We start from the raw sequence: 23569 nt of genomic DNA, 5'->3' as shown, positions 1-23569 counted from the left end.
GGGTCATGGTTGGAATTAGAGTAAAAAATAATAAGATCCCATTATTTGTTGGTATTTGATAGCATTGCAATGTATGTTTTTAGATGCTAGTTCCCCCATGAAAAAAAAAAATAGTAAAAAAAAAGAATATCACTATATACATATATATATATATATATATGTATAAATATATTTATTTATTCTAGTAAAAAATGATGATAAGGCCTGGTTTGGCATCTTAAAAAAAATAAAAAGTAAAAAAGTTACTAAAAAAATTAAAAAGTTATCACTATTAAAAAATATATAAAAAAAAATATTTTTATACAAAAAAGGTACAACTCTGACGTGAGTTGTCTTTACTTGACTTTGGTGAGAACAAATTACACAGGCGGAGGCAAGTTTAAGGATGGTGTTGTTCGGCCCGTAGGAGCCCATCACGGGTCTCGTTTTGATAATCTGAACCGTTTAATGTATAGAACTCGTCGAGTACTATATGTTTGAAAAAAATCACGTTGACCGGATATCGCTAACTAAATGATCAAATCAGTTTTGTATAAAAAAAGGATGGTATTATAGTTAACGGTTGACAAAAAAACTAATCCGATCAGATAGCTATCGATATCTGATCAATGTAATTTTTTACAAGCATATAGTACTCGACGAATTCTACACATTCAACGGTTCCAATTATCAAAACGAGGCCCGTAATGGGCCCCTACGGACCGAACATCACTGTCCCATTTAGTGCCAAAAAGGAGGCAAGCATAACAATTTCACTAGTTCGCCCATTACTCTGCTTTAAGGCCTCCTATTCTTCTCTCTCTTTTCCTATACATTAAATTATATAATTTTTTAATATATATTTATTTCATAAAAAGTCAAAAAATTATCCCAAATAATCATATTATTTCTCTCAATTTTTTAATCCAAAAAATTAAAAAGTACACTTATTTAAAATATCTCAAACAATCCCTAAATATAAAAATGGAGCACATAGGGGATTAAGGTCAAAGTCTTATCCTTTAAGGCCAAAAGTACAAGTTCCGAAATTGCTATTAACCCTCACATAAGAGAAATGTTTAATCCAGCCCCGACTCCCCCGTGTTAGCTAGCACCATTTGAACCCAAATGGGCTAGAAATTAGTGAAGACTCACAACGCCATTAATATATACAGATATAATACAACATATGGATAAGAAGGTTTTGGGGCACTTGGGTGTGCCCTGATTATTCAGTGGTGGTGGAGGTAATGGAGGGTGAGATGCTGGTGATGGGTGTGGCTGATTAGGGGTGGTTTGGTGGTGGCAGAATGATTATCACACAAGTAGTTTTGTGGTTAATTGGGGGTTGAGTGAAGAAGGCAATGGGCGGATTGGTGATGAAGATGAGTTGGGTCACCAACTGACTGATTTACGGTGGTGTTACATACACCAATTAATGTATACATTAGTGTACTAACTAGTGTAATGCCATTATTTCTAACCTCACCTATTATACAAACAAAAATGCTAGAGGCCCCAAATATTCTACCAAAAGTTTTACCAAATGTCTCACATGGGTGTGGGATCCACATGGGACCCACATTGTGTAAGTCCCACACCCATGTGAGACATTTGGTAAAACTTTTGGTAGAATATTTGGGGTCTCTAGCATTACTCTTAACAGAAAACAATCACTTGCAGATTGCAGTGCACATCACTATGCTTTGAGGGTAATATGGTCCATCCACTACATCCTCTTTTAATCCAACTAGTGATTTGAGTTAAGTCAGTGAATAATGTTATATGTACCGATTAATGTACTAACTAGTATACTAACAGATGATGTGACATAATTTTAGAGATTTTGTATATTTGTAATTTGTAACATCGTCGAGAATGTTACTTGTAATAGAAACCGTAGAAACTTGAAGACTAATTGTAACATGGTATTTAGAGATTAATGTATAGAACTCGTCGAGTACTAATTGTTTTCTGTTAAATAAGGAGGTTAACAATTTGAATTAATTGGAAACAAAGTAGAAACTTGAAGACTAATGTGTTGCAATTAAAATAAAAAGGAATAAATTGAAGCTCTACAGAAACTTTAGGGACTACTGACAATATAAAAATGAAGGATGCTTCATGAGCTGGAAGTACATCTAGCATTTCTTTTAGTTGTCTTTGTACACTTATTTTAGGCATGACAAACTTATAGTGTTTTGTGCAACAATATTGCATAACCATTATGTCCTCCCTAGATATACTTCTTTCTGAAATAAAAGGTTTTCATTTAAATGACAAAAACAAAAAAAACAAAAACAAAAAAATTAAACTTTATTTTTTGCCTTTTCCGTTAATTGATACAAGTTGTAAAGCATGTAGTTAGTTGTTCAACATTTATACTATTATAAGTGTACATCCCAGAACATGAAATTTTGTTATAATTTTTCTTTTTTCAAAATTGCCTTTATGTAACTTTCCTTATCTAACTGTCAACTTCTAATATTATTACTTCAATTTTTAAAAGCACATCTACTAGGTGAGCACACCTTTTAGTTAAGGCTAAATGCATATCTCTAATCACAGGAATATGATGGTCATTATTTTCTAATTATCAAGCAAGATGCAACACTTGATGAAGAGAACAAGTATCTCATGAATGATGCATCCAACAAGAATGCGAAAATTTTAACATTTATATCCAAGCAACAACAGCTTATATTTATTTGCAGTAACGATTTAGAGCTCTAAATCCACCACTAGTGAGGTGGAAATGGAGGAAAAAAAATAAAAAAAGACACAGCACACACTGTGGCAGTGGGGGAGACCCACTGCCACATCACTAGTGGCACCTCTAATTAGAGATCTCAAGCTTTATTGTTAATTTGTTAGTGAATGTGTTTGGTGAAAAGGGATATGATATGAACTCTTCTCCACATAGCAATTTTTTTATTTTTAAAAAAGGAAATGATTCGTACTCAAACAACGACGGAAATATCCAATAGGCTCATAACACATTTCAAAAACAAAAAAAAAAACTAGTCTAAACTTTAGAGAGGTGAAGGACGTTATTCATTTCTAATTTTCGTCAAATTTATTGACTTGGAATGTAAATTAAAATCCATGACCTTAATGTTGTGTAGGATCTTGATTTGACAGCAAAATGAGAAATGCAATTATTCATATTTATTTAGTTTTTATGGGAAATATTTATTCATTTTGTTAATTTTTTACTAAACCAACTAAACGTTAAAAAAAATAAATACATAAAAAAGTTCAATTTATTTTCGTTGCTGGTATTTTCCCTTCCAATTCAAGATACAAACAATGTTTAAAACTGCTGGAGAAAGCATTTTCCAAGAGGCAGATTAGTAAAAAGGAAACTAACTCGAGGGAAAAGTAAGAAGATGGTCATGGAGAAAGAAAAGGTGAATTAGAAGGAATGAAATAAGTTTATTTACACATCTAAATCTATAATCTATGATTGTATAAAAATGTTCAATTTCATTGGTGAAAAACCCATAATATAAACCAACTTAAATTACAAATCCAAAATTAAATGGTGCAACTACTTAATATGCTTTACAATTCACTCCCAATCTTGCACCGCCTTGCTTCCTTGTTTACTTTCCACTTCATTTTTCAACATTTGATGATGAGGAAAGATTAGACTGAAAGTTTAATACATCATCACTACTAACATAGACCACCCGAAAGATGTCATACTTGAATTGAAGAGGAAGGTTATCAAAATAAGGCAAAATTGTCTTACGATAATCGGATGTTAGAATCCATGAGTAGCACAATTGGAGGGATTTCCATACAAAAAGACTCACTGCCCTTGTTTGTTTTTGGTTTTGACACTTAAAGCACACTCCAGAAACTGCACCATCCATCTTTGCAAAGCGAGATCTAAATATGGCTAAGCATGCATAAGGAAGGTCATTTATGTCATCATCCTTTGGAAGGATAATAGCATTCATGGAAATTGTATCACCGGTTGAAAATCTTACAGCCGAGGACCCATCTCTTGATTCTCCGACACATGCATCAGAGAAACTATGATCAACTAAAATCGCCATGCTTGATACATTTGCCAACATCGATAGCTGGGTGAGAAAAAAAATAATTGAAGGACAATATGAGAAGTACAGAAAAGTAAAATTCCAAGCTTAGAAGGTCCCCAAATGGCTTCTTTTGATACAAGAAATTGCATATTTCAAAATACATGAGTTTTCTTTTGTTTCTCATTACTACAAGATTTTATTTTATTTTTTTAATTTACTTTTTTTGTATTGTGGCAGAAAAAAAGGTTGTACTTAACTAAGTTACACTCTTGTATTGGTTTATAGTGATAAAGTATAGGAGGTGTTAGGGCTTCTTGGCCAAAAAGAGCTATCTTTTTTAGAGATTTTTTTTTTTATTTGAACTGCTAAACAATCTTTTTCAATTTGTGTTAAAAATGTGTTTAATTAACATACTAATTTGATTTGATTGAATTGAAAATAGTGTAGACGTTGTTCTAAATCATTGAAATTCTAGGATATTTTACTAGAAGACATCATTGTTGTTTGCTTCTTAGTTGCACGAAATGCAAGTGCAGATGGGGTGGGGGTGCGAGGATATATACGAAGAGTTTTAGGTTGAGAGTGTTTAGGAAAGCATTTACATCTATATCTTTATTACTCGAGTAACACAACATATATATTTTTAAATTAAAATTAAAATTAATATATTTTATAGATTTATAGCACAATCATCGAGTAGGTACACACTCACTAATATATATATATATATATATATAAAGCTCTCTTTGGATTTATGGATTTAAAATGAATAGATTTGACATTAATAATTTGAGAAGTATAAGCCTTTAAACCAATGTACTATTTTAGATTTTGATATCAATAATGGATGTGAGAGCTTTATAATGATAAATTTCAATTAACTTTGTAAAAATAGCTATTTGAAATCCTCTCATGGAAGATTATATTTGTACAAGGATATTAACTAAATATATGAAACTAAACAATTGTATCTGAATAAGAATTATCTCGATTTTTGCTTTGAACCGCGAAATTACAATTCTAAAGTAAAAACATTCCCCAAATAGGCGATTCCTATAACTAAAGTTTGCTTTCAAAAGAAAAAATAGACATAGTTCACGAATTTCAACAGAAATCACAACCATCTTGCCACAAATGATTTGCTTGTTTCAAACAGAACAAGCAATCCCCACCTAATTAATTGTTCTTAAATATGCAGCAATCTCTGAATCTACTTGTGAGGATCCAAGACTCATGTCATGTTGGACTATTCTGGTATTGATTGGCTGCTGTCTGCCATCTTTCTCATTCCCAGCTCCAGATTTAAGCTCTGGTTAAAATATTTTTTTTTTTAACAAAAAAAGAAAAAAAGAAAGAAAAAAAATCCTCATCCAAAGGATACAAATTCTTTTTTTTCTTTTTTTTAATGACAAGGAATCTCCAAGGCAGTGGGCATTTGGACCTATCCAGTAGAGTAAACCCCCAATACTAGCAATCACTCTCAAATCACTGGTGTCTGTTAAATTTGAGAGACACTAGCAACAATTAAACCCAAGATATATGTCTGAATTAATGGCTCACTCCATAGTTAGCATTGTTTTAAGAAACAGGCAAGGGAATGTATATGTTCTGGGTTCTTGAATCCCAGACAAAATCTGTCATAGGCCAAGAATTTTGCATATATAGAAACTCGGTCTCCCAAAAAAAAAAAAAACCAAGGACAGCAATCTGACCAATCATCCAGAAAAACACTTACAATGCAGTACTTTTGATCAACAAGCCAACATACCAAACATGGGACTGTGGATTTCAATACAAATTCAGCCACTGATCGATTCTAAATGAGATAATTTTGACATGGTGTATATATAGTACCTTGTAGGCTTATTACCAGAAATTCAAGTAATGTCTTGCACACCTAAAAACCAGTTGTTTGTTAATTGTGCTGAGATTGATTTATGCTGAAACTTGTTGAAATTGGTAGGTTCTATGATTAGTTTTTTGGGCAAAGTTCGCAAAGAAATTTTCATAAAGGATTGTATCATATTCATAGCAGCAGTTCAAAGAGCCTAATTAAGAGTATATTAGTTCAACTTACGAGTGTTGCATTTAGTAGCTTCTTGTTCTCATTAGATCTCTTCATCCATGCTCCATACCATATGATCTGAAGAAAGAGTGTGAGCGAGCCAATGACAATACCAAAAAATGATTAATTATAGAAGTTAAAAATGAACAATAAAGATTGGATATGAAGAAAAGAAAGAAAAAGTTATAAGAATCTATTGGTGAAATTACAAGAAAATGACCAGAAAAAATTATGAAATTTTGGTGACAAACAAATTTAATCAAGGTGAGGCAGCACACAAAACTCGCTCTTTTTAAGGAGATTCAAGCACGGTAGGCAAAGGCAACAAACCAATACAACATAATTTTACATTAAGCATATATGAATGAAACATAACATTGAGTTATTGTTTGATAAGCATATAGTTAAATAAATAAACTAAATAAAAGAAGAGAAATCTAAATCTAGTCATGATGAAGATCAAGGGTGATATAGATACATACCATATTACCATGGATACTCCTAAAAACAGCAGAGTGAAGACAACCAAGGGAAGAAGTGCTTAAAGAGAAGTGCTTGAGAGCATCCAATAGTTCATCCACAAGTACTACCATTGGCCTGAATGCATAAAAGCTTATCTCTAAATTTTTGTTGTTGAAAGGCACAAAACATGCCATCTTTCTTTCTTTCCTTCTTTCTTTCTCTACTTGTGAAACTTGTGACTCTCTCTCTCTCTCTCTCCCTCTCTCTCTGTAAATGACTGAAAAATGGAGAATAAAAAGAAAGTGGGTGGTCGAAGCTTTGGACTGCAAAGTTGTTTGTTTGATGACGCATATATGAGAGAGAGAGAGAGAGAGAAAGAGAGAGAGAGGAACGCGGACAGTCGTAGGCATTTGCGTGGTCTTCTTTGGCTTCTTTCAGCTTTTGAAATTCATAGTCACAAATGACATGAAACATGAACATAAGGGGAAGGCTACTATGGTATGTTCCATGTAAAAAATATAATTTATATCATAAAATATTTCTTTTATTAAAAATAGTATAATTTTTTACTTTTCACAAAAATTATAACTTTAATTATACACATAATTTTAAAATGTACATTATAATTTTATCATTCAAAAAAAAAAAAATTTAACTTTTACCACAAAAAGTACTATTTTTTTCCCCTAAACAAAAACTATAGAGACGTTGGAAAAGACAAGTTTTAAATCTTGTGCCTTGACTAAATCCACATGCTTATTAAACAAATAATAATAATTATTTAGTAGGAAGTAGATTGCCTCCGTTTCTTAATTTGATTGGACGGTGCTGTTCAATCTGTAGAAGTCCGTTACGGGTCATGTTTTGATAATACAAACCGTTAATATGTAGAATTCATCGAGTACTATATATTTATAAAAAATCACGTTGATCGGATATCGATAGCTATACGATCAAATCAGTTTTGTATTAAAAAAAATAGACGGTGAACAAATTAACAGTTGACAAAAAACTGATAAGATAAGATAGCTATCGATATCCGATTAACGTGATTTTTTACAAGTATATAATACTCGACAAGTTTTATACATAGAACTGTTCGAATTAACAAAACAGAATCTATAATGATTCCTTACAAACCGAATAATACCATCCAATCTGATTAAAGACTGAAGACAAACTGCCCGTATTTAATTATAATGTCTACAGCAAACATATTAACTCGGCTTGGGACGCACGACATTTTGACGGTGGCTGCTCTAAAAATATTCGTCAAGATTTTTTTTGCCAATCAATATAAGTTAAATTATACTGTAAATCACTAAGTCTTATTTTTACAACTTATTACTTATTAAGTTTTATTAATAAATTTATTAATTTTTCTTGATTTAAAAATAATTTTACAATGATAAATTTATCAATCAATATTTATAGTAAATAAATCTAGTTAATGAGACTGATTAGTAAGTGTTCCTAAATTATAATGGGCCTTGTTACCATATGTTTTTAGGACATATCTATAACTCTTATAAAAGTATGAAAAGTTTGTCATATTTTTAATTTTTTAAAAATTTCAATTTTACATTCTCAAATCTACTCTGTATTTTCTGAAAGTCAAGAAGAATTTTATATAAACCAACTATCTCTTTATTTTTGAAATTGAATATCTAAAAATGATATATCTGTTTCGAAGAGTCCTATATAAATATAAATAAATTGTAGCACTTCTTATAAATAAATAAATAAAAAGTTGTCACTCTATTGAAGAATAAAAAATAAGGGAGCAGCTTGTGTCGGACTGGAAGGTGCTATTGGGCCTGTGAGGGCCCACCACAGGTCCCATTTTGATAATCTGAACCGTTAAATGTGTAGAACTTGTTGAGTACTATATGCCTGTAAAAAATTACGTTAATCGGATATTGATAGCTATGTGATCAAAATAATTTTTTGTCAACCGTTAATTTGTTCACCGTCAATTTTTTTATTTATTTATACAAAACTGATCTGATCACACAGCTATCGATATCCGATCAACGTGATTTTTTATAACCATATAGTACTCGACGAGTTCTACACATTGATCGGTTTAGATTATCAAAATGGGACCCCGTGGTGGGCCTCCACGGGCCCAATAGCACCATCCAGTCCAATCTCGACCTGGACACAAACTGAACCCAAAAAACAATTACTCTTTTTTATTTTTTGTGTCTGTTTTTATACTGATATATATATATATATATATACAATATTTATAATTGTCCATCATGGATCAAATCACTGTAAATAATTTTGGTAGAATCTTAAAATTGTATGCATTAATTCGAATCTAGATAGGAGAAAGCGCATGCATTTTTAAAATAGAGATTTATGTTGTATCTCAGAAATTCGCAAGTTATTTTCATACACTTTCTTTTGTTTAAATTATATTTTATGAACTGTAAAATTTTACATAGTACTTTAATAATCAAAATATGATGTCAAAACCACTTTCGTTAGTTTTATTTTTTAAATTTTCATATTTTTTTTCAATTTTGGTGATTAAAGATATTGGAATTTCTTAATATTTTATATTTAAATTATAATTTTGCATGAAAATCTAATATCTAATAATCTAAATATAATTAAAAAGTAAAATATTAGTTTAAAAAAATTATAAATTCAACTATGTATTGATTTTTTATTATTATATTTTTTTGTTATTATTTAATATTAATAATATTTTTCTAAAAAAAATATATAACAAATTATTTTCTAAGTGTATTTAGATTAAGTGAATCTAAATCTAAAGATAAAATTAAAAAATAAAAAAGTATTAAATTAAGTAAATCTAAGAAGAAAATAAAAAGGTTATTAAAAAACAGTATTAAAGACAAATGTGTATATATATATATGAAAACAAAAAAATTCAAAATAAAAGTTTAAAAAAACAAACTAAACCAAACACTATAAACTTCTCTTTTTCAAAATCTTTTTTCACTAATTTCTAATTTTACACAAATTATTTACAAATTTCTTTTAGTTTTTATATAAATTTAAAATCTAACTAAAAAATAGTGCGTGCACACAAGAATGTAACACTAACTATCTATATTATGACCAACTATTTAATTATAAATAATTAATTTCTCATTGTTACCTATATTATATTGTTTTAAAATATTTCACATATTACTTTTGTGATATCTTATACATGTCAGTGTCTACATATATAAATATATTAAAAAATATATAAATGTTAATTTATATATGTTGTTATATTCATACATTGTCAATCTGTAATATTATATTACTATCGGATACTTTAATTTTCTAACATGTATCGTTTTAGTAATGATACCGATGGGCACCCAGGAGGGGCCCAACCAACAAGGGCCCAACCCACACCCTGGTTATCAAAGCCCAATAGCTCTAAGAAACTAATACTAGGCTAAGACCAATAGCGTTCAAACACTTGCCAAACAAGGGCCTAGACACATAAGTAGACAAAGATCTTGCAAAATTATTGCATCACACATCAACCATTAATGAGGCTCTTACAGCATTAAATGTGACAACCCCTTCACGTCGGAACAGGCGGCCTCACTGTGAACAGTGCAAGTTAGAGTATAGACTTCTGGCCAACATGACACGTCGGAATGGACAAGGAAATAATGAAAAAGGGATATAAGGAAGTTTCTAAGGCACATCAAAGGTTAAGTTCTTTCAGATTATCTTTCTCTTCTCTCTCTGTGTTTTTGTGGACACAGTCAATCTCTTTTATTCTAACTTGATCGTCGGAGAATTTACTAGGGGACTCCCACCCCCCGCCGGACCTTTTTGCAGGCACCTCCAGTGAGCTCCGAGACCAGTGAAGTAGTTAGAAGCGTGGATCTGCCCGACCTGTCCTCCGTTGGATCAACCACCTCATCAGCTGGCGCCGTTTGTGGGAACATCCATTTCGGAAAGACAGTTGTGTTCATTGTCGTCAGAAAGAACCCGTAGCCATCCACCCCCGGCATCAGAGTGGACGTCAGTAACCTCGAAGCTGAGCCCTCGAACCTAAATAACCGACCTCCATATTTTGCAGATCTCACCAACAGTATCAACTGGTTGGCCGAGTAGAACCAAGCCCTCATCAATGCCTTCCTCCAGCGTAACCTACTTACTCCGCTCGCGCCACAACCGACCGCTCATCCACACCCAAAACAAACCCATCATCACCATTAATTCCCACCACACGTACCTCAAGGAACATCTCTGCCCTTTGTCCCGCGGCCTTAACCATCGAATCTTGACGGTCTGCACCCTCCTCCGTTAGGCTCACAACCTCGTCAAGACATGCCACCACTTTCCCATAACCACCCCTTACCATACCATGCGGCCGCACATGAGGGTGAGGCTAGTAATGTTTAACCCTCGATTCCTGTCTGTGGTGATAATGTCACTGTCTGGGATGAAGAACTACAGGCCATGAAACTCCAACTACAAAGGGCCATGCAGAACATACAACACAAGCCATCCTCCGCTGTCAATTCTTCTTTTGCCGCCTCCATCCGGGATAAAGCTCTCCCCCCAAAGTTCAAGATGCCATCGATCAACACCTTCGATGGTACCACCTATCTCGTCGACCATGTGGAGGCGTATCAGACACTTATGATCTTACATACCTTTTCAGACGAGACACTTATGATCTTACATACCTTTTCAGACGAAATCATGTGTCGCACCTTCCCCGTCATGTTAAAAGGGTCGGCGCGCCTTTGGTTCAGTCAGCTCCCTCCAAATTCAGTTACTTCATTTCGCCAGCTCAACGAATCCTTCTTAAGCCATTTCACAGGCGCTCAGCGACAATGATCCAGCCACCCAACTACTAAACATCCGGCAGACAGAGAGAGAGTCCCTACGCAGCTATGTCACCTACTTCAACACCGAAGCCCTACAAGTGGAGAAGAATGATGACAAAATCATCCTCACCGCCTTCATGGTCGGTTTGCGCCCATCTGATTTCCTTTTCTCCCTCTCTAAAAATCCCCCGACCACCATGGCCTCCCTTCTCACCAAAGCCCAAAAATACATGAATGTCGAAGACTCCCTGGCAGCTCGCCAAGACTCCACATCCACATCCACAATCCCCCCTTCCAAGGACAAAAGGAAAGAGCCTAAGTCACGACCCTCGCAATACCTGTACCGACCCCCATCACGCCCAGACCAGCCTACACGCTCAAATAGACCGCCACCAACCCACCTACCCAGTTGGTTCGAGCGATACACCCCCCTCAACTCACCCATGGAGCAAGTCCTGAACCAAATTCAACGAGACTATAACCTGAAATGGCCTCAACCATGCAGAACCCCGTCCACCCGACGGGATCAATCTAAATCCTGCCGTTTTCATCAAGACCACAGTCACAACACTAACGAATGTGTCAACCTCAAAGACTAGGTTGAGGGTCTGGTCCGTAAGGGACGCCTTAGCCGATTCACCGTAGCCCGTCCCTCGCAGCAGCCTAGAATTGGCCTCCTAAATCATAACCGCTAACTCACTCTCCCCCGACGACCAATACCGCCCAAGTGGCATGATGATTGGCCCCGCAATCACCTAAGAGCTCACGGTGATCCTATCGCTCTACTAGGCGAAATAAGGGTCATTGCAAGTGGCCTCGCATGCGGCGGACCGTCCCGGTTTGCACAGCAAGCCGAGCTCCAAAAAATTCGACAAGGCTCTGATAGAGAAGTAGCCATGGTGGACCGACCCCACAAGCAGCCCAAACAATGCATCGAGCCTGTTACCTTTACAGCAGTAGACTGCACCGACGTTCGCTACCCCCATGACAACCCCCTGGTCATTTCCGCCCTCCTCTCAAACTACAAAGTCAGGCGAGTTCTGGTTGACAATGGCAGCTCCTCAGATATCATCTTCCTTAATGCCTTCTGCCAACTAAAGGTCGGGGATGAAAACTTGTCACCTCTACAAACCCCCCTGGTGGGCTTCACTAGTGATCGGGTCACATATATGGGCTCCATCGACCTCCCCATCACCATTGGAGAATACCCACGACAGTCTGCCAAACTGCTCACTTTTCTTGTCGTAGATTGTCCCTCTAGTTACAACATCATATTAGGGCACACCGCCCTTAACTCCTTTCAAGCTGTCACCTTTACGTACCATCTGGCCATGAAATTTCCTACTGACCACGGAGTCAGCACCGTGCGAGGTGAGCAGACCATAGCTCCACAGTGCTATGTCGCCTCATTGAAGGAAGTCAAATGAAAGAAACTATGATCATCGAAGGTCTAGATGTCTGGGACGAGAAAGAATTAGCTAGAGGAGAGCCAGTGGAGGAACTCGTCGAAATACCTGTCGATCCTACGGATCCAACAAAAACGGCTAAGATTGGCAGCCAGCTGTCTTCTCAGGCCAAGGCTGATCTCATGGCTCTCCTAATCGAACACAATGATGTCTTCGCTTGGACTCATTCAGACATGCCAAGTATTCACCCCACTTTTATTACTCACCATCTCAGCATCGAACCCTAATTCCGACCGATCCACCAAAAGCAGCACATTTTTCATCCAGAACGCAACAACATCATTGCCGCTGAAGTAGACAAGTTGCTACGGGCACAGTTCATCAGAAATGTGGACTATCGCAGATGGTTGTCCAACGTGGTCTTGGTCCACAAAAACAACAGCAAATGGCAGCTCTGCGTCAACTATTCCGACTTTAACCGAGCCTGCCCCAAAGACAGTACCCCCCTTCCCAGGATAGATTTGTTGGTTGACGTAACGGCGGGACATTAGATGCTCAGCTTCATGGATGCTTTCTCTGGCTACAATCAGATCTTAATGCACGCAGCCGACCGAGAGCACACCTTTTTCATCACTGACAGAGGGACTTATTATTACTGAGTCATGCCGTTCAGTTTGAAGAATGCCAGAGCCACTTACTAACGCTTGGTTAATGTCGTTTTCCAACACCAGATAGGCCGAAACATGGAAGTCTACGTCGATGACATCCTTGTCAAAAGTGAACTCTCTTTCGACCACCTGGCAGACTTGAGCGAGACTTTCCAGACCTTGAGGCAGTATCACATGAAGCTGAATCCAGAAAAGTGCGCCTTCAGCGTGGGGTCTGGTAAATTCTTGGGGTTCATGGTCAGCCAAAGAGGCATTGTGGCCAATCTAGAAAAGATCAAGGCCCTGATAGAAATGTGGTCCCCCCGAACAGTTAAAGAGGTTCATTGGCTAACAGGTAGAGTTGCCGCCCTCAACAGTTTCATTTCGCGAGTGACGGACAAATGCCTTCCATTCTTCAAAGTCCTCCGGCAGACCTTTGAATGGAACACAGAGTCAGAGGAAGCCTTCCAGCAACTGAAACAATGCATGGCTAACCCCCATCTCCTCTCTCAAGCATTGTCAGGTGAAACCCTCTTCCTCTACCTAGCCGTGTCCAAAACTGCTATCAGCGCTACCCTCATCAGGGAGGACAGCTCAGTACGACACCTACTCTACTATATTAGCCGCGCACTCAGGGGAGCCAAACAGAATACCCTCTATTGGAAAAGATGGCCCTTGCCCTGATCATCGCCTCCAGGGGCCTCCGACCCTATTTCCAAGCTCATTTTAGTGTGGTTCTCACTGACCAACCTTTGAAAAAGATCATGCAACAACCAAAATCTTCAAGTTGGCTCATGCAATGGTCCGTTGAACTAAGCCAATACGACATCTCCTACCGACCCCGTACAGCCATCAAAAGCCAGGCTATCGCCGACTTTATCTTGGAATTCACAAATCTTACCCCACTGACGCCCACTCCGCCGACACGCCCCCCTATCGAAGGGGAAGATTCCTATTCCTAGACTCTTTGTGTCGACGGTTCATCTCACAAAGAGGGTAACGGAGCTGGTCTAATCCTCACCACTCTCGAAGGAGAATACTTCAAATGCACCCTTCGATTTCTATTTGCCGCCAGCAACAACCAAGCCGAATATGAAGCCCTCATAGTGGGTCTTCGCCTGGCCAAAGATATCGGAGTCAATCACCTCCAAGTATTTAGTGACTCCCGGTAGGTAGTCGGACAGATAACAAGCGAGTTTGATGCCAAAGAAGAAGCCATGCGGTCATACAGGGACATTGCTCTCCCTTTGACCCGCCACTTTAATAGCTTTTGCATCCGACATGTCCCCAGGTTAGAAAACTCCCAAGCAGATGAAATGGCACAGTTAGCCTCAACAGACCAATCAAACCTCTGCCATGGCGTCTAGGTCAAATACCTGACCCATCCAACAGTCTCACTCGATCAATGAGCAATTCACTTGCTTGAGGGCGAGCCTATCCCATAGGCCCAGGACATCATTGCCTTCCTTGACCAGGGAACACTTCCGGTAGACAAACATGAAGCCTCCAAAGTAAGGTCTCGATTGGCGAATTATGTCATTATTAGTGGCATCTTGTATAAAAGGGGATTCGGGCGGCTGCATCTTAGATGTCTCAATCCTAACCAAGTAACTTACGTAATGAGGGAAATACATGAGGGAGTTTGTGGGAATCATTCTAGGGTCGGCCTCTGGTTCATAAAATTCTCCGAACAGGTTACTTTTGGCTCACACTCAGTCAGGACGCTGCTGATTTTGTGATGAAATGCGACAAATGCCAGTGCTTCGCTAACATCCTCCACGCTCCTCCAGCGGAGTTGATCACGCAAAACAGCTCTTGCCCCTTCAACAGATGGGGAGTTGATCTCGTCAGTCCCTTACCGACCGGCAGGGGTCAAGTCAAGTTTGCCATTGTGGCGATCGATTACTTCACCAAATGGGTCGAAGCGGAACCTCTCACCAAAATTACTGAGCGGAACACTACGAGGTTCATCTGGCAATCCATTGTATGTTGTTTTGGGATTTCCCAAGCCATTGTCTCCGACAACGGCAAACAATTCGACAATACCAAATTCAAGGAATTCTGCACAGAACTCAACATCAAGCCCTGTTTTTCCTTACTAGGCCATCCTCAAGCCAATAGTCAAGTGGAGGTTACCAATCACTCCCTACTGAAAATCATCAAGACCAAGCTGGAAGCTGCTAAGGGCCTCTGGGCAGAAGAACTACCCAACGTCCTCTAGGCCTATCGGACGACCGCCCGAACCCTAACTGGGGAGACCTCATTTCGCCTCACGTACGGTGCCGAAGCAGTCATCCCTGTAGAAATTGGCCTACCAACGCCCTGACTCATCCACCCTATTCCACGCCTGAACGAAGACCTTCGGAGAGCTGATCTCAACCTTATTGAGGAATTGCGAGAAACGAAAGCTGTCCGACTGGCCTCATATTAACAAAGAGTCAGGACGCACTATAACCGCAAAGTCCGACCAAGGACGTTCACAATAGGAGACCTCGTCTTACACGATGCCACTCTCACCACCAAAAACCCGACTGAGGGAAAACTCACATCTAAGTGGGAAGGTCCTTACATTGTCAAAGCAAGACCCCACCCAGGCACATACTGTCTCCAAGACATGGAGGGCAGAGATCTTCCTCATCCGTGGAATGTCAAACACCTGAAACGTTACTTTCAGTAACGCCGCAGTTCTTATTTCTTCTGTTGTTTAAATTGTTGTATGTTTCATTTTGATGATCGAAACATTTGTCCATTTTGGCTCTTGTCATGAGATGCATGCATTTATGATCACAAGACTATGACGGCAATTCAAGATCCCCCTTATTTGTGTCGTGCCTTAATTCAAACCATGTGTAAATTCTAGGCCAGACTGAGTCTAAAAAGCCTCAGCTAGACTGAACATGAAGAGATTAGCCCAACTGAGTCTACAAAGCCTCAGCCAGACTAAGTATGAAGGGCTCGGCCAAACTGAGTCTCAAAAACCTCAGCCAGACTGAGCACGAAGAACTTAGCCAGATTGAGTCTACAAAGCCTTAGCCAGACTGAGCACGAAGAGCTTAGCCAGACTAAGCATGAAGGGCCTGGCCAGACCAAGTCTACAAAGCCTCAGCCAAACTGAGCACGAAGGGCTCAGCCAGACTGAGTCTCACAAGCCTCAACTAGACTGAGCATAAAGAGCTCAGCCAGATTGAGTCTACGAAGCCTCAGCCAGACTGAGCACGAAGGGCTTAGTCAGACTGAGTCTTAAAAGCCTCAGCTAGACTGAGCACAAAGAGCTTAGCCAGACTGAGTCTACAAAGCCACAGCCAGACTGAGCACGAAGAGCTCAGCCAGATCGAGTCTACAAAGCCTCAACCAGACTAAGCACGAAGGGCTTGGCCAGACTGAGTCTTACAAGCCTCAGCTAGACCGAGCACGAAAAGCTCAGCCAGATTAGGCCAACCTCACTCGGACTAAGCTAAACCATCCAATGCTATTGCCTCTATTTACATGTCCACTCAAGCATGCCAACTAAGATTGCCAATACTTAGTTAAGTCTAAGCTCATTTCTATCCCAGGTCATTTTAACTAAGTTAAATTATTCATCCAATTTTTTCCTAAGTTAAAATTATTTATCCAATTTTACCATTCATCACTCTCACACAACACAAACACAAAAAAAACACACAAACAGTCACAGAACGTACCTCTTTATTTATTAACAACTTACAACCCATACATCTTTACATCTTTACAAAACAAAAACAAAAAAACAAAAACACAAACAGAAAACCAAACGCCCAATCTTCACACCCTTTCACTGGACGCCAGGCCTTCCTCTTCCACTCCCTCATCCAGGGGAGTCTGGGCGACATCATTTTCTTCTACTTTTACCAAATTAAAGTCCACTTCTGGGAACAGCTCCTGCGACTTCTATTTGAAGCTCATCCAGCCGTTGTCCCAGTATTGGCTCATTTCATGCTTATAGAAGTCTGACCGCTAAAAACTTTGGATTATATCTTCTTCGGTCCTCCCAACAGCGGCCACTCTCTGATGGCCTAGTAGCCTTTTCACTCTCCCTGGCCACACTCCTCGCGACCGCTGTGTCAACGGCCATCTGGAATTCAAGCGACCCCTTGAACTGCTCTACCGCCACCAAGCACAAGTCTGGATATGCCACCCTCTCAGACGCCATTATCCTAGTTAACTCTGCTACCTTGGCCCTCTCCTCTCCCAAGGCCCTCTCCAACTCCGTAATGCGCCCATCTGCCTATTCTTTGTCTTTTAGGGCCTGGTCGCGCAGCTATTCATTGTTGGTAAGGGCCACCTCCAACCTTTCCTTGGCGGTGTTGCAGGCATCTTGGACTTCGCCTACTTTCTTCCGCTCGCCCGGCAACTCAAACTCCAGGGATACCGCTTTGTGGCGCACCACTCCCAGTTCCGATTTGGTGACTGCGAGCTCGGCGGCGACCTCGGTTTGACTTGCGCTAGTGCGCTCAACCAAGTGCCCTTGCACCAGCGCCAACACCTCCATCTTCTTCGCCCTCTGTGCGTATGCCAGCCCCTTCGTACAGGCACTGCGCGCTGCTTTTCTCCAACCACTTACCTCTCCCTTTACATTTTGCACTTACGCCTTCACCGCCTCTAGCTCGGCCTGTAACGGCTCTGCTTCTACTCTCGCTCTTAAATCTTTCCCTAGAAGGGCAGCAGCCAAGGTGTCGCTTCCGTCTGAGCCGAGAAAAATCCTTCGAGGAGGTCGGCCTCTGTGACTTGCGTTACACTTCGCACCACCACGTCCTCCACAACCCCCAACAAGCAGTCTGCGGCCACCTTCGCTTTATCCCCATCCTCTCCTAGGCCTCCAACCATTGCGCGCACATGGTACATGGCGGTATTCAACGCAACACCACTCTCTATTTCGCCCAATCGCCCTACCACCACCTCCTGCATTGGTAGTCCTTCTTCGCATGGCATATCCTTGGGGAGCAGATTGGTCGCTAGATCACCCTTTATCACCTCCCTCTCCTCCACTACCCCCTCACCCCCAACACTGCTCTCTTTTCCCCCCACCTTTGGGGGCTCTTCCTCCACTTCCTTTTTTCACCATTTTCCCTACAACCTCTTCTTTCCCCCCCTTTGGGACCACTCTCCTCATTTTCTTCTTCAGTACCTGCTCCACCTCTTTATCATTCATCTCCTTTAGCAGGTCAGCTAGCGCTCGCAAAGGCACGGAGTTAGTTAAATCTTTCTCACCCAAGGGCTTCGGTCGTGGTCAGACCGGTCTCTTCACGACCAAGTTTGGCGTTGGGCCTAGTTGCTGCTCCTTGTACTTCTCAGCCTTTGCAAACGCCCGTTTGTCCTTCACCTCCTGCACTTTCCTCCTCCTCTCTGCCTCTTCTGGCGTAGGGTCTCCTTCCTTTGATTTGGGCCCTAGGCTCAAGGCAAAGAGGACCGAAGGTTGGACGAGGTCATCCCACTTCACTCCTTCTTTTTCCCTCCACTCATTTACCTGTTTCACCTTACCCTCCGTCACCGCCCCCAACTTCGGCTCCATCGACTTTGTGGGCACCTTCTAGGTCAGGCGCACCCCCCTACCGCCATTCGCCAACACATAAAACCATCTCGGCCTCTACCCCTTCACCAACAAGGGCAACCCCGCCACCAACCCCCTCCCCGCCATCGCCTGCAGCGTCACCCAGGTCTCCTGTTGCCCGAAGGCTTTGTAGCATGAAAAAAATTCATCCACTGTCATTGCCTCTCTACCAGTCGCTTGCGGCTACACAATCGCGCAAGTGAATATTATCTTTCATGCATTTGGCATCAATTGCCCCGAGGCCACCTCCAATCGATTGAGCATGTCCACAACTAACTACGGGAAGGGAAACCTCAGACTCCTGTGTAACGCCTCCTCATATAAGGTGAACTCCATCGAACGAGCATCTGACGCCCTCTCCCTCGCTGTCGGCACTCTCAACTCCACTTCTTCTGGAATCTGGTACCTACTTCGAATCTCCTCCAGATCTTCTGCCGTTAAGACCGACTTGTCCGCCTTCATATGCCAATGGTCCAGCGCCACTTGGCTAATGGACTGGACTGCCGACATTATCATCGTGGACACAGAACCCACCGCCCGCTCAATCACCCTCCCAACCCTATACTGTTCTGCCAACTCTACTGCATCGTCCTCCCCTAACGATTCTAGCCCTACAGCTGCTACTTTGTTTTGGGCCATCTGTGCCACGTTTCTGCGAATTGCTTTGGTTGCAGGCTCTAGGCACTCGCCAGTTTGAATATTTCCCCAAACAAATAAAACCCCCGCCTTTTCCACATCCCATCCTAACATTTCACTTCCCACCAACGCATCACCTCCCCGCCTCCCCCACTTCCCTCACGTGTACGGCTGCGATTCGCCCATCCACTTGTACCTTCTCTTTTTTTTCTCTCTCCTGTTTATTCCATTTCGCATCATCACGTGCCTCGCCACTCCTCGAGCCTCGTGCACCGTCCATCTCCCTCACACGGTCGGCACTCCTAACGCTCGGCCTCTTTCGCAGTCGGCCCTCCTCACGATTGACCTTCCCGTTCGGCTTCTTTCACGGTCAACCCTCCTCACGATCGTCCTTCCCACTCGGCCCCTTTCACGATTGGCCCTCCTCACGATCGTCTCTCACGTTCGGCCCCTTTCGCGGTTGACCCTCCTCACGATCGTCCTTCCCGCTCGGCCTCCTCGCGAATTGGCTTCTTACTTATTCCCTTTGTTGGGCTAAAGCTGCACTCAGAAATGGGAGACTACTGATACCGATGGGTACCCAGGAGGGGCCCAACCCATACCCCGGTTATCAAAGCCCAATAGCTCTAAGAAACTAATACTAGGCCAGGACCAATAACATTCAAACACTTGCCAAACAAGGGCCTAGACATATAAGCAGACAAAGATCCTGCAAAGTTATTGCACCATACATCAACCATTAATGAGGCTCTCACAGCATTAAATGCGACAACCCCTTCACGTTGGAACATGCAGCCTCACCGTGAACAGTGCAAGCTAGAGTATAGACTTCTGGCCAACACGACAAGTCGGAATGGACAAGGACATGATGGACAAAGGATATAAGGAAGTTTCTAAGGCACATCGAAGGTTAAGTTCTTTCAGATTATCTTTCTCTTCTCTCTTTCTCTCTCTCTGGACACAGTCAATCTCTTCTATTCTAACTTGATTGTCGGAGAGTCTGCTGGGGGACTCCCACCCCCCGCTGGACCTTATTGCAGGCACCTCCAGTGTGCTCCGAGACTAGTGAAGTAGTTAGAAGCGTGGATCTACCTGATCCGTCCTCCATTGGATCAACCACCTCATCAAGTAATATAGTTATATTTGTTAGGAAAAAGCTATAGAATTGTGTATTGTTCTCTTATAAACTTATGTTCAATACATATATACATACATGTCATATAAACAAGCACTACTAGAAAAATAACTTTTTGCATCTATTTTTTTGCAACTGATTATTTAACCGTTGCAAAAAATATTATTTACAACGGCAAATCAGTCGAAGTAACTATTGGGACTTATATTTTCAAAAAAAAACTTGCGAGCCCACCATTGGGAACCCACTCAGCCCAATTTATATTTTCCTTTTTTCTTAAATTCTCATTTCCCCCAAATCGCTCGATCATTGATTTATATCTTGCCCTAGACTCTCATTTTCCCCAAATCGCTCGATCATGTCTGACTAACCAGGTTCATTGTTAGATCAAGATCCCTCTCTTGATTTCGCTTTGTAGATCACCATGGTCGTCTAAAGAATAAAGCTTCAACGGTCTCTCTCTCTCTCTCTCTCTCTCTCTCTCTCTCTCTCTCTCCGAATCATTCATTCGTATTTCAACTTATTCATCTCTCTACTTCGATCACTTGAACTCACTGAACACACTGTAATTCGTATTCAACTTCTTCATTTGAACTCACTGTAATTCGAATCATTCGTTCGTATTGATTTTTTCACCAGTAGTCTGATTCTGGAAACAAGCTTTGGTTTGAATCAATCCTTTCTCATCTGCTATTAATTTGAGAGAAATGAATCAACAAATGCATATCAGAGAGCATTTACATTATCTTTGATTTGTTATATCTCAGAGAGGATGATACTATTAATCAAGAAATTATTCAGCTGAAGAAGGGAATTCATCAACAGGTTAGCGTGCAGCAATTGCATTAAAGAATATCTCCCATTTTTTTCAACTATATTTTACAGTATTTTTCAAGAAAAGTTCATTACTCCAAGCAAAATTGTTGGAACCTTGTTTGAACATTTTTCTCTTTACATATCTATCTGTCTCACTTGTAGCATTAACATGCTCTGTTCTTAATATATTTTACAGTATGCTCCTATAGTCTATAAAATCTGTGGAGGACTTCTGGTGTCACATAATATGCACTTCCACATATTTCATTTCTAAAAAAGAAACATCTTATGAATTCAATGCTAACATTGTTGATAAGATTGAGCACATGCACGATCACAATAATCCATGCATGTAGCATTTTTAAAGGATTGACTATGAAAACTCACTATTGTTTTTATTTTTGTTTTGGAGGATTCATGTTCAATTCTCACAAGAAATAAAATACCCGAGCTTAACCGATACATATGTGAGTTTATCACACTAATTCAAAATTTATTCAAAAACCCTTATACTCAACGACAGTGAGTCTTGTCATAAGAATATATATGTATGATCATAGCATTATGGCAGAATTTACATGAGTGTACAACAAAGACTACAGTGGAGTATCAGGTGCCATTTCCGGAACTGAGCAGAGTAGTAATTAGCATTAGAAATTTAGAATTTCACATCAACACATCCTACAGTAAGTTTCTACTGCATACACAGATAAGGGTGGATAGATGATGATGATGATAAGATAAAGATAAGATTACACAAGAGAGAGAGAGAGAGAGAGAGAGAGAGAGAAAAGCATGATCGTTATCACTATGAGCACAGCAGTGGATCCTATTTCTCGAGATGCTTGAAGTAATTTTTTTTTCACCTCCTTGAACATGTTATTGTGTTAATATGTGCATGTTTGTTGGAACATTCATATTCAAGCAAGGGATTGATTGCTGGTGTTACTTAGATTGGTTGATTATACTAGCATTCACATATTCTCTGTGTCATGGTTCTGTGGGTTACTTTTCAGGATATTGTTACTGTGAAAGTTAGTAATATGCAAGTAATTGCAGTCGGAGTCTATCTCCCTCAATTGGTGAACGTGATGTGACCTAGAAGCTAGATCTTTAATAACACCAAAATTATGTATACCATATTGTCAATGTGGTCATTGGATTCACCCATGCTTTCTCATTCAAACTGTCACCTAAAACTGCAAATCTACAATCCATTTCTAGATATATCTCTGCCATAGTTTTGATCACTAAATCTCATGGTCATATCTTAATTTTTTTTCATATAAATTTACAGGCTTTTACTTATTAAACATAACCAATGTTTATAGCATGTATCATGCCTGTGAAACCATCTCGACCAAGTTATTTAATTCATTCCTCTAGTATGAGATGATTTTGGTAATCAATGAACCTGCAATAATTGTTTTCTTTTTTCTTTTTATTTTTATTTTTATTTTATTTATTTATTTATTCTAAGTCTAGCTCATCAGCCATTGCACATGGTTCGAAATAAAACATAGCTTGAACCCCTTGGGCATTCATTATAGATCATCATTGCAAGCTAATTGATATACAAGTAATTAGTATGAAGTTTTAAAGATCTTATTAATATCAAGAAAAGTAATGAATTTTTTTTCACTTAACATGAAACTTGAACACAACTATATATATCAACCATCAAACATCAGACAATGAAGGCATGGGTCTTGAAGAATAACAGAATCTAGTAGTAGTAGCTCATTTAGGATTGGAGGTGTAGGAAATCCAAGTTAGCTCTTTGCAGTTCACTCTAAATCTCTAACTTAGCTGTCACAGTCTTAGTATGCAAACTGCCTTGCTATAGTGTTGATGATACATCTTAGTAATTGATGATACATCTTTTATCTTTTTATCCACTGTTTTTCAAATTCAGTTATGCTCAAAATCTCTCTCTCTCTCTCTTTCTCTCTCCCTCTCTTCTAATTTTTTATGACAATGAT

At 39.6% G+C, this 23569-nt stretch overlaps 2 protein-coding genes across 2 annotated transcripts; one reads left to right on the top strand and one right to left on the bottom strand.

Annotated features, from left to right (window-relative positions):
- Window positions 1-3375: 3375 nt before the first annotated feature.
- On the bottom strand, window positions 3376-7016 carry LOC114276920 (uncharacterized). The gene is made up of 3 exons (XM_082887304.1): window positions 6576-7016; window positions 6106-6171; window positions 3376-4070 (listed from the first exon to the last, which is right to left on the bottom strand). Exons 1-3 carry the CDS (start codon window positions 6963-6965, stop codon window positions 3597-3599), a joined length of 930 nt encoding a protein of 309 aa, XP_082743430.1. The 5' UTR covers window positions 6966-7016; the 3' UTR covers window positions 3376-3596.
- A 5258-nt stretch (window positions 7017-12274) lies between these two features.
- LOC145799622 (uncharacterized) lies at window positions 12275-12805 on the top strand. Its single transcript, XM_082889224.1, has one exon. The coding sequence runs from the start codon at window positions 12275-12277 to the stop codon at window positions 12803-12805; it is 531 nt and encodes a 176-aa protein (XP_082745350.1).
- The last annotated feature ends 10764 nt before the right edge of the window (window positions 12806-23569 follow it).

Source organism: Camellia sinensis, chromosome 9 (assembly GCF_055761805.1).
Source record: "Camellia sinensis isolate YWXY chromosome 9, ASM5576180v1, whole genome shotgun sequence".
NCBI classification, from domain to species: Eukaryota; Viridiplantae; Streptophyta; class Magnoliopsida; order Ericales; family Theaceae; genus Camellia; species Camellia sinensis.
Note: the sequence above shows the minus strand (reverse complement) of the source record. Positions and strands in the feature narration are given on the sequence as shown.

What these genes read in the sequence shown, in the direction of transcription:
- LOC145799622 (XM_082889224.1), top strand. Translation starts at nt 12,275, where the DNA reads ATGGTGGACCGACCCCACAAGCAGCCCAAACAATGCATCGAGCCTGTT.
- LOC114276920 (XM_082887304.1), bottom strand. Translation starts at nt 6,965, where the DNA reads ATGCCTACGACTGTCCGCGTTCCTCTCTCTCTCTTTCTCTCTCTCTCT. An exon ending in GGAGTATCCATGGTAATATG is followed by an intron (nt 6,172 to 6,575) that starts GTATGTATCTAT and finishes CTCTTTCTTCAG; the next exon opens with ATCATATGGTATGGAGCATG. An exon ending in AGCTACTAAATGCAACACTC is followed by an intron (nt 4,071 to 6,105) that starts GTAAGTTGAACT and finishes TTTCTCACCCAG; the next exon opens with CTATCGATGTTGGCAAATGT.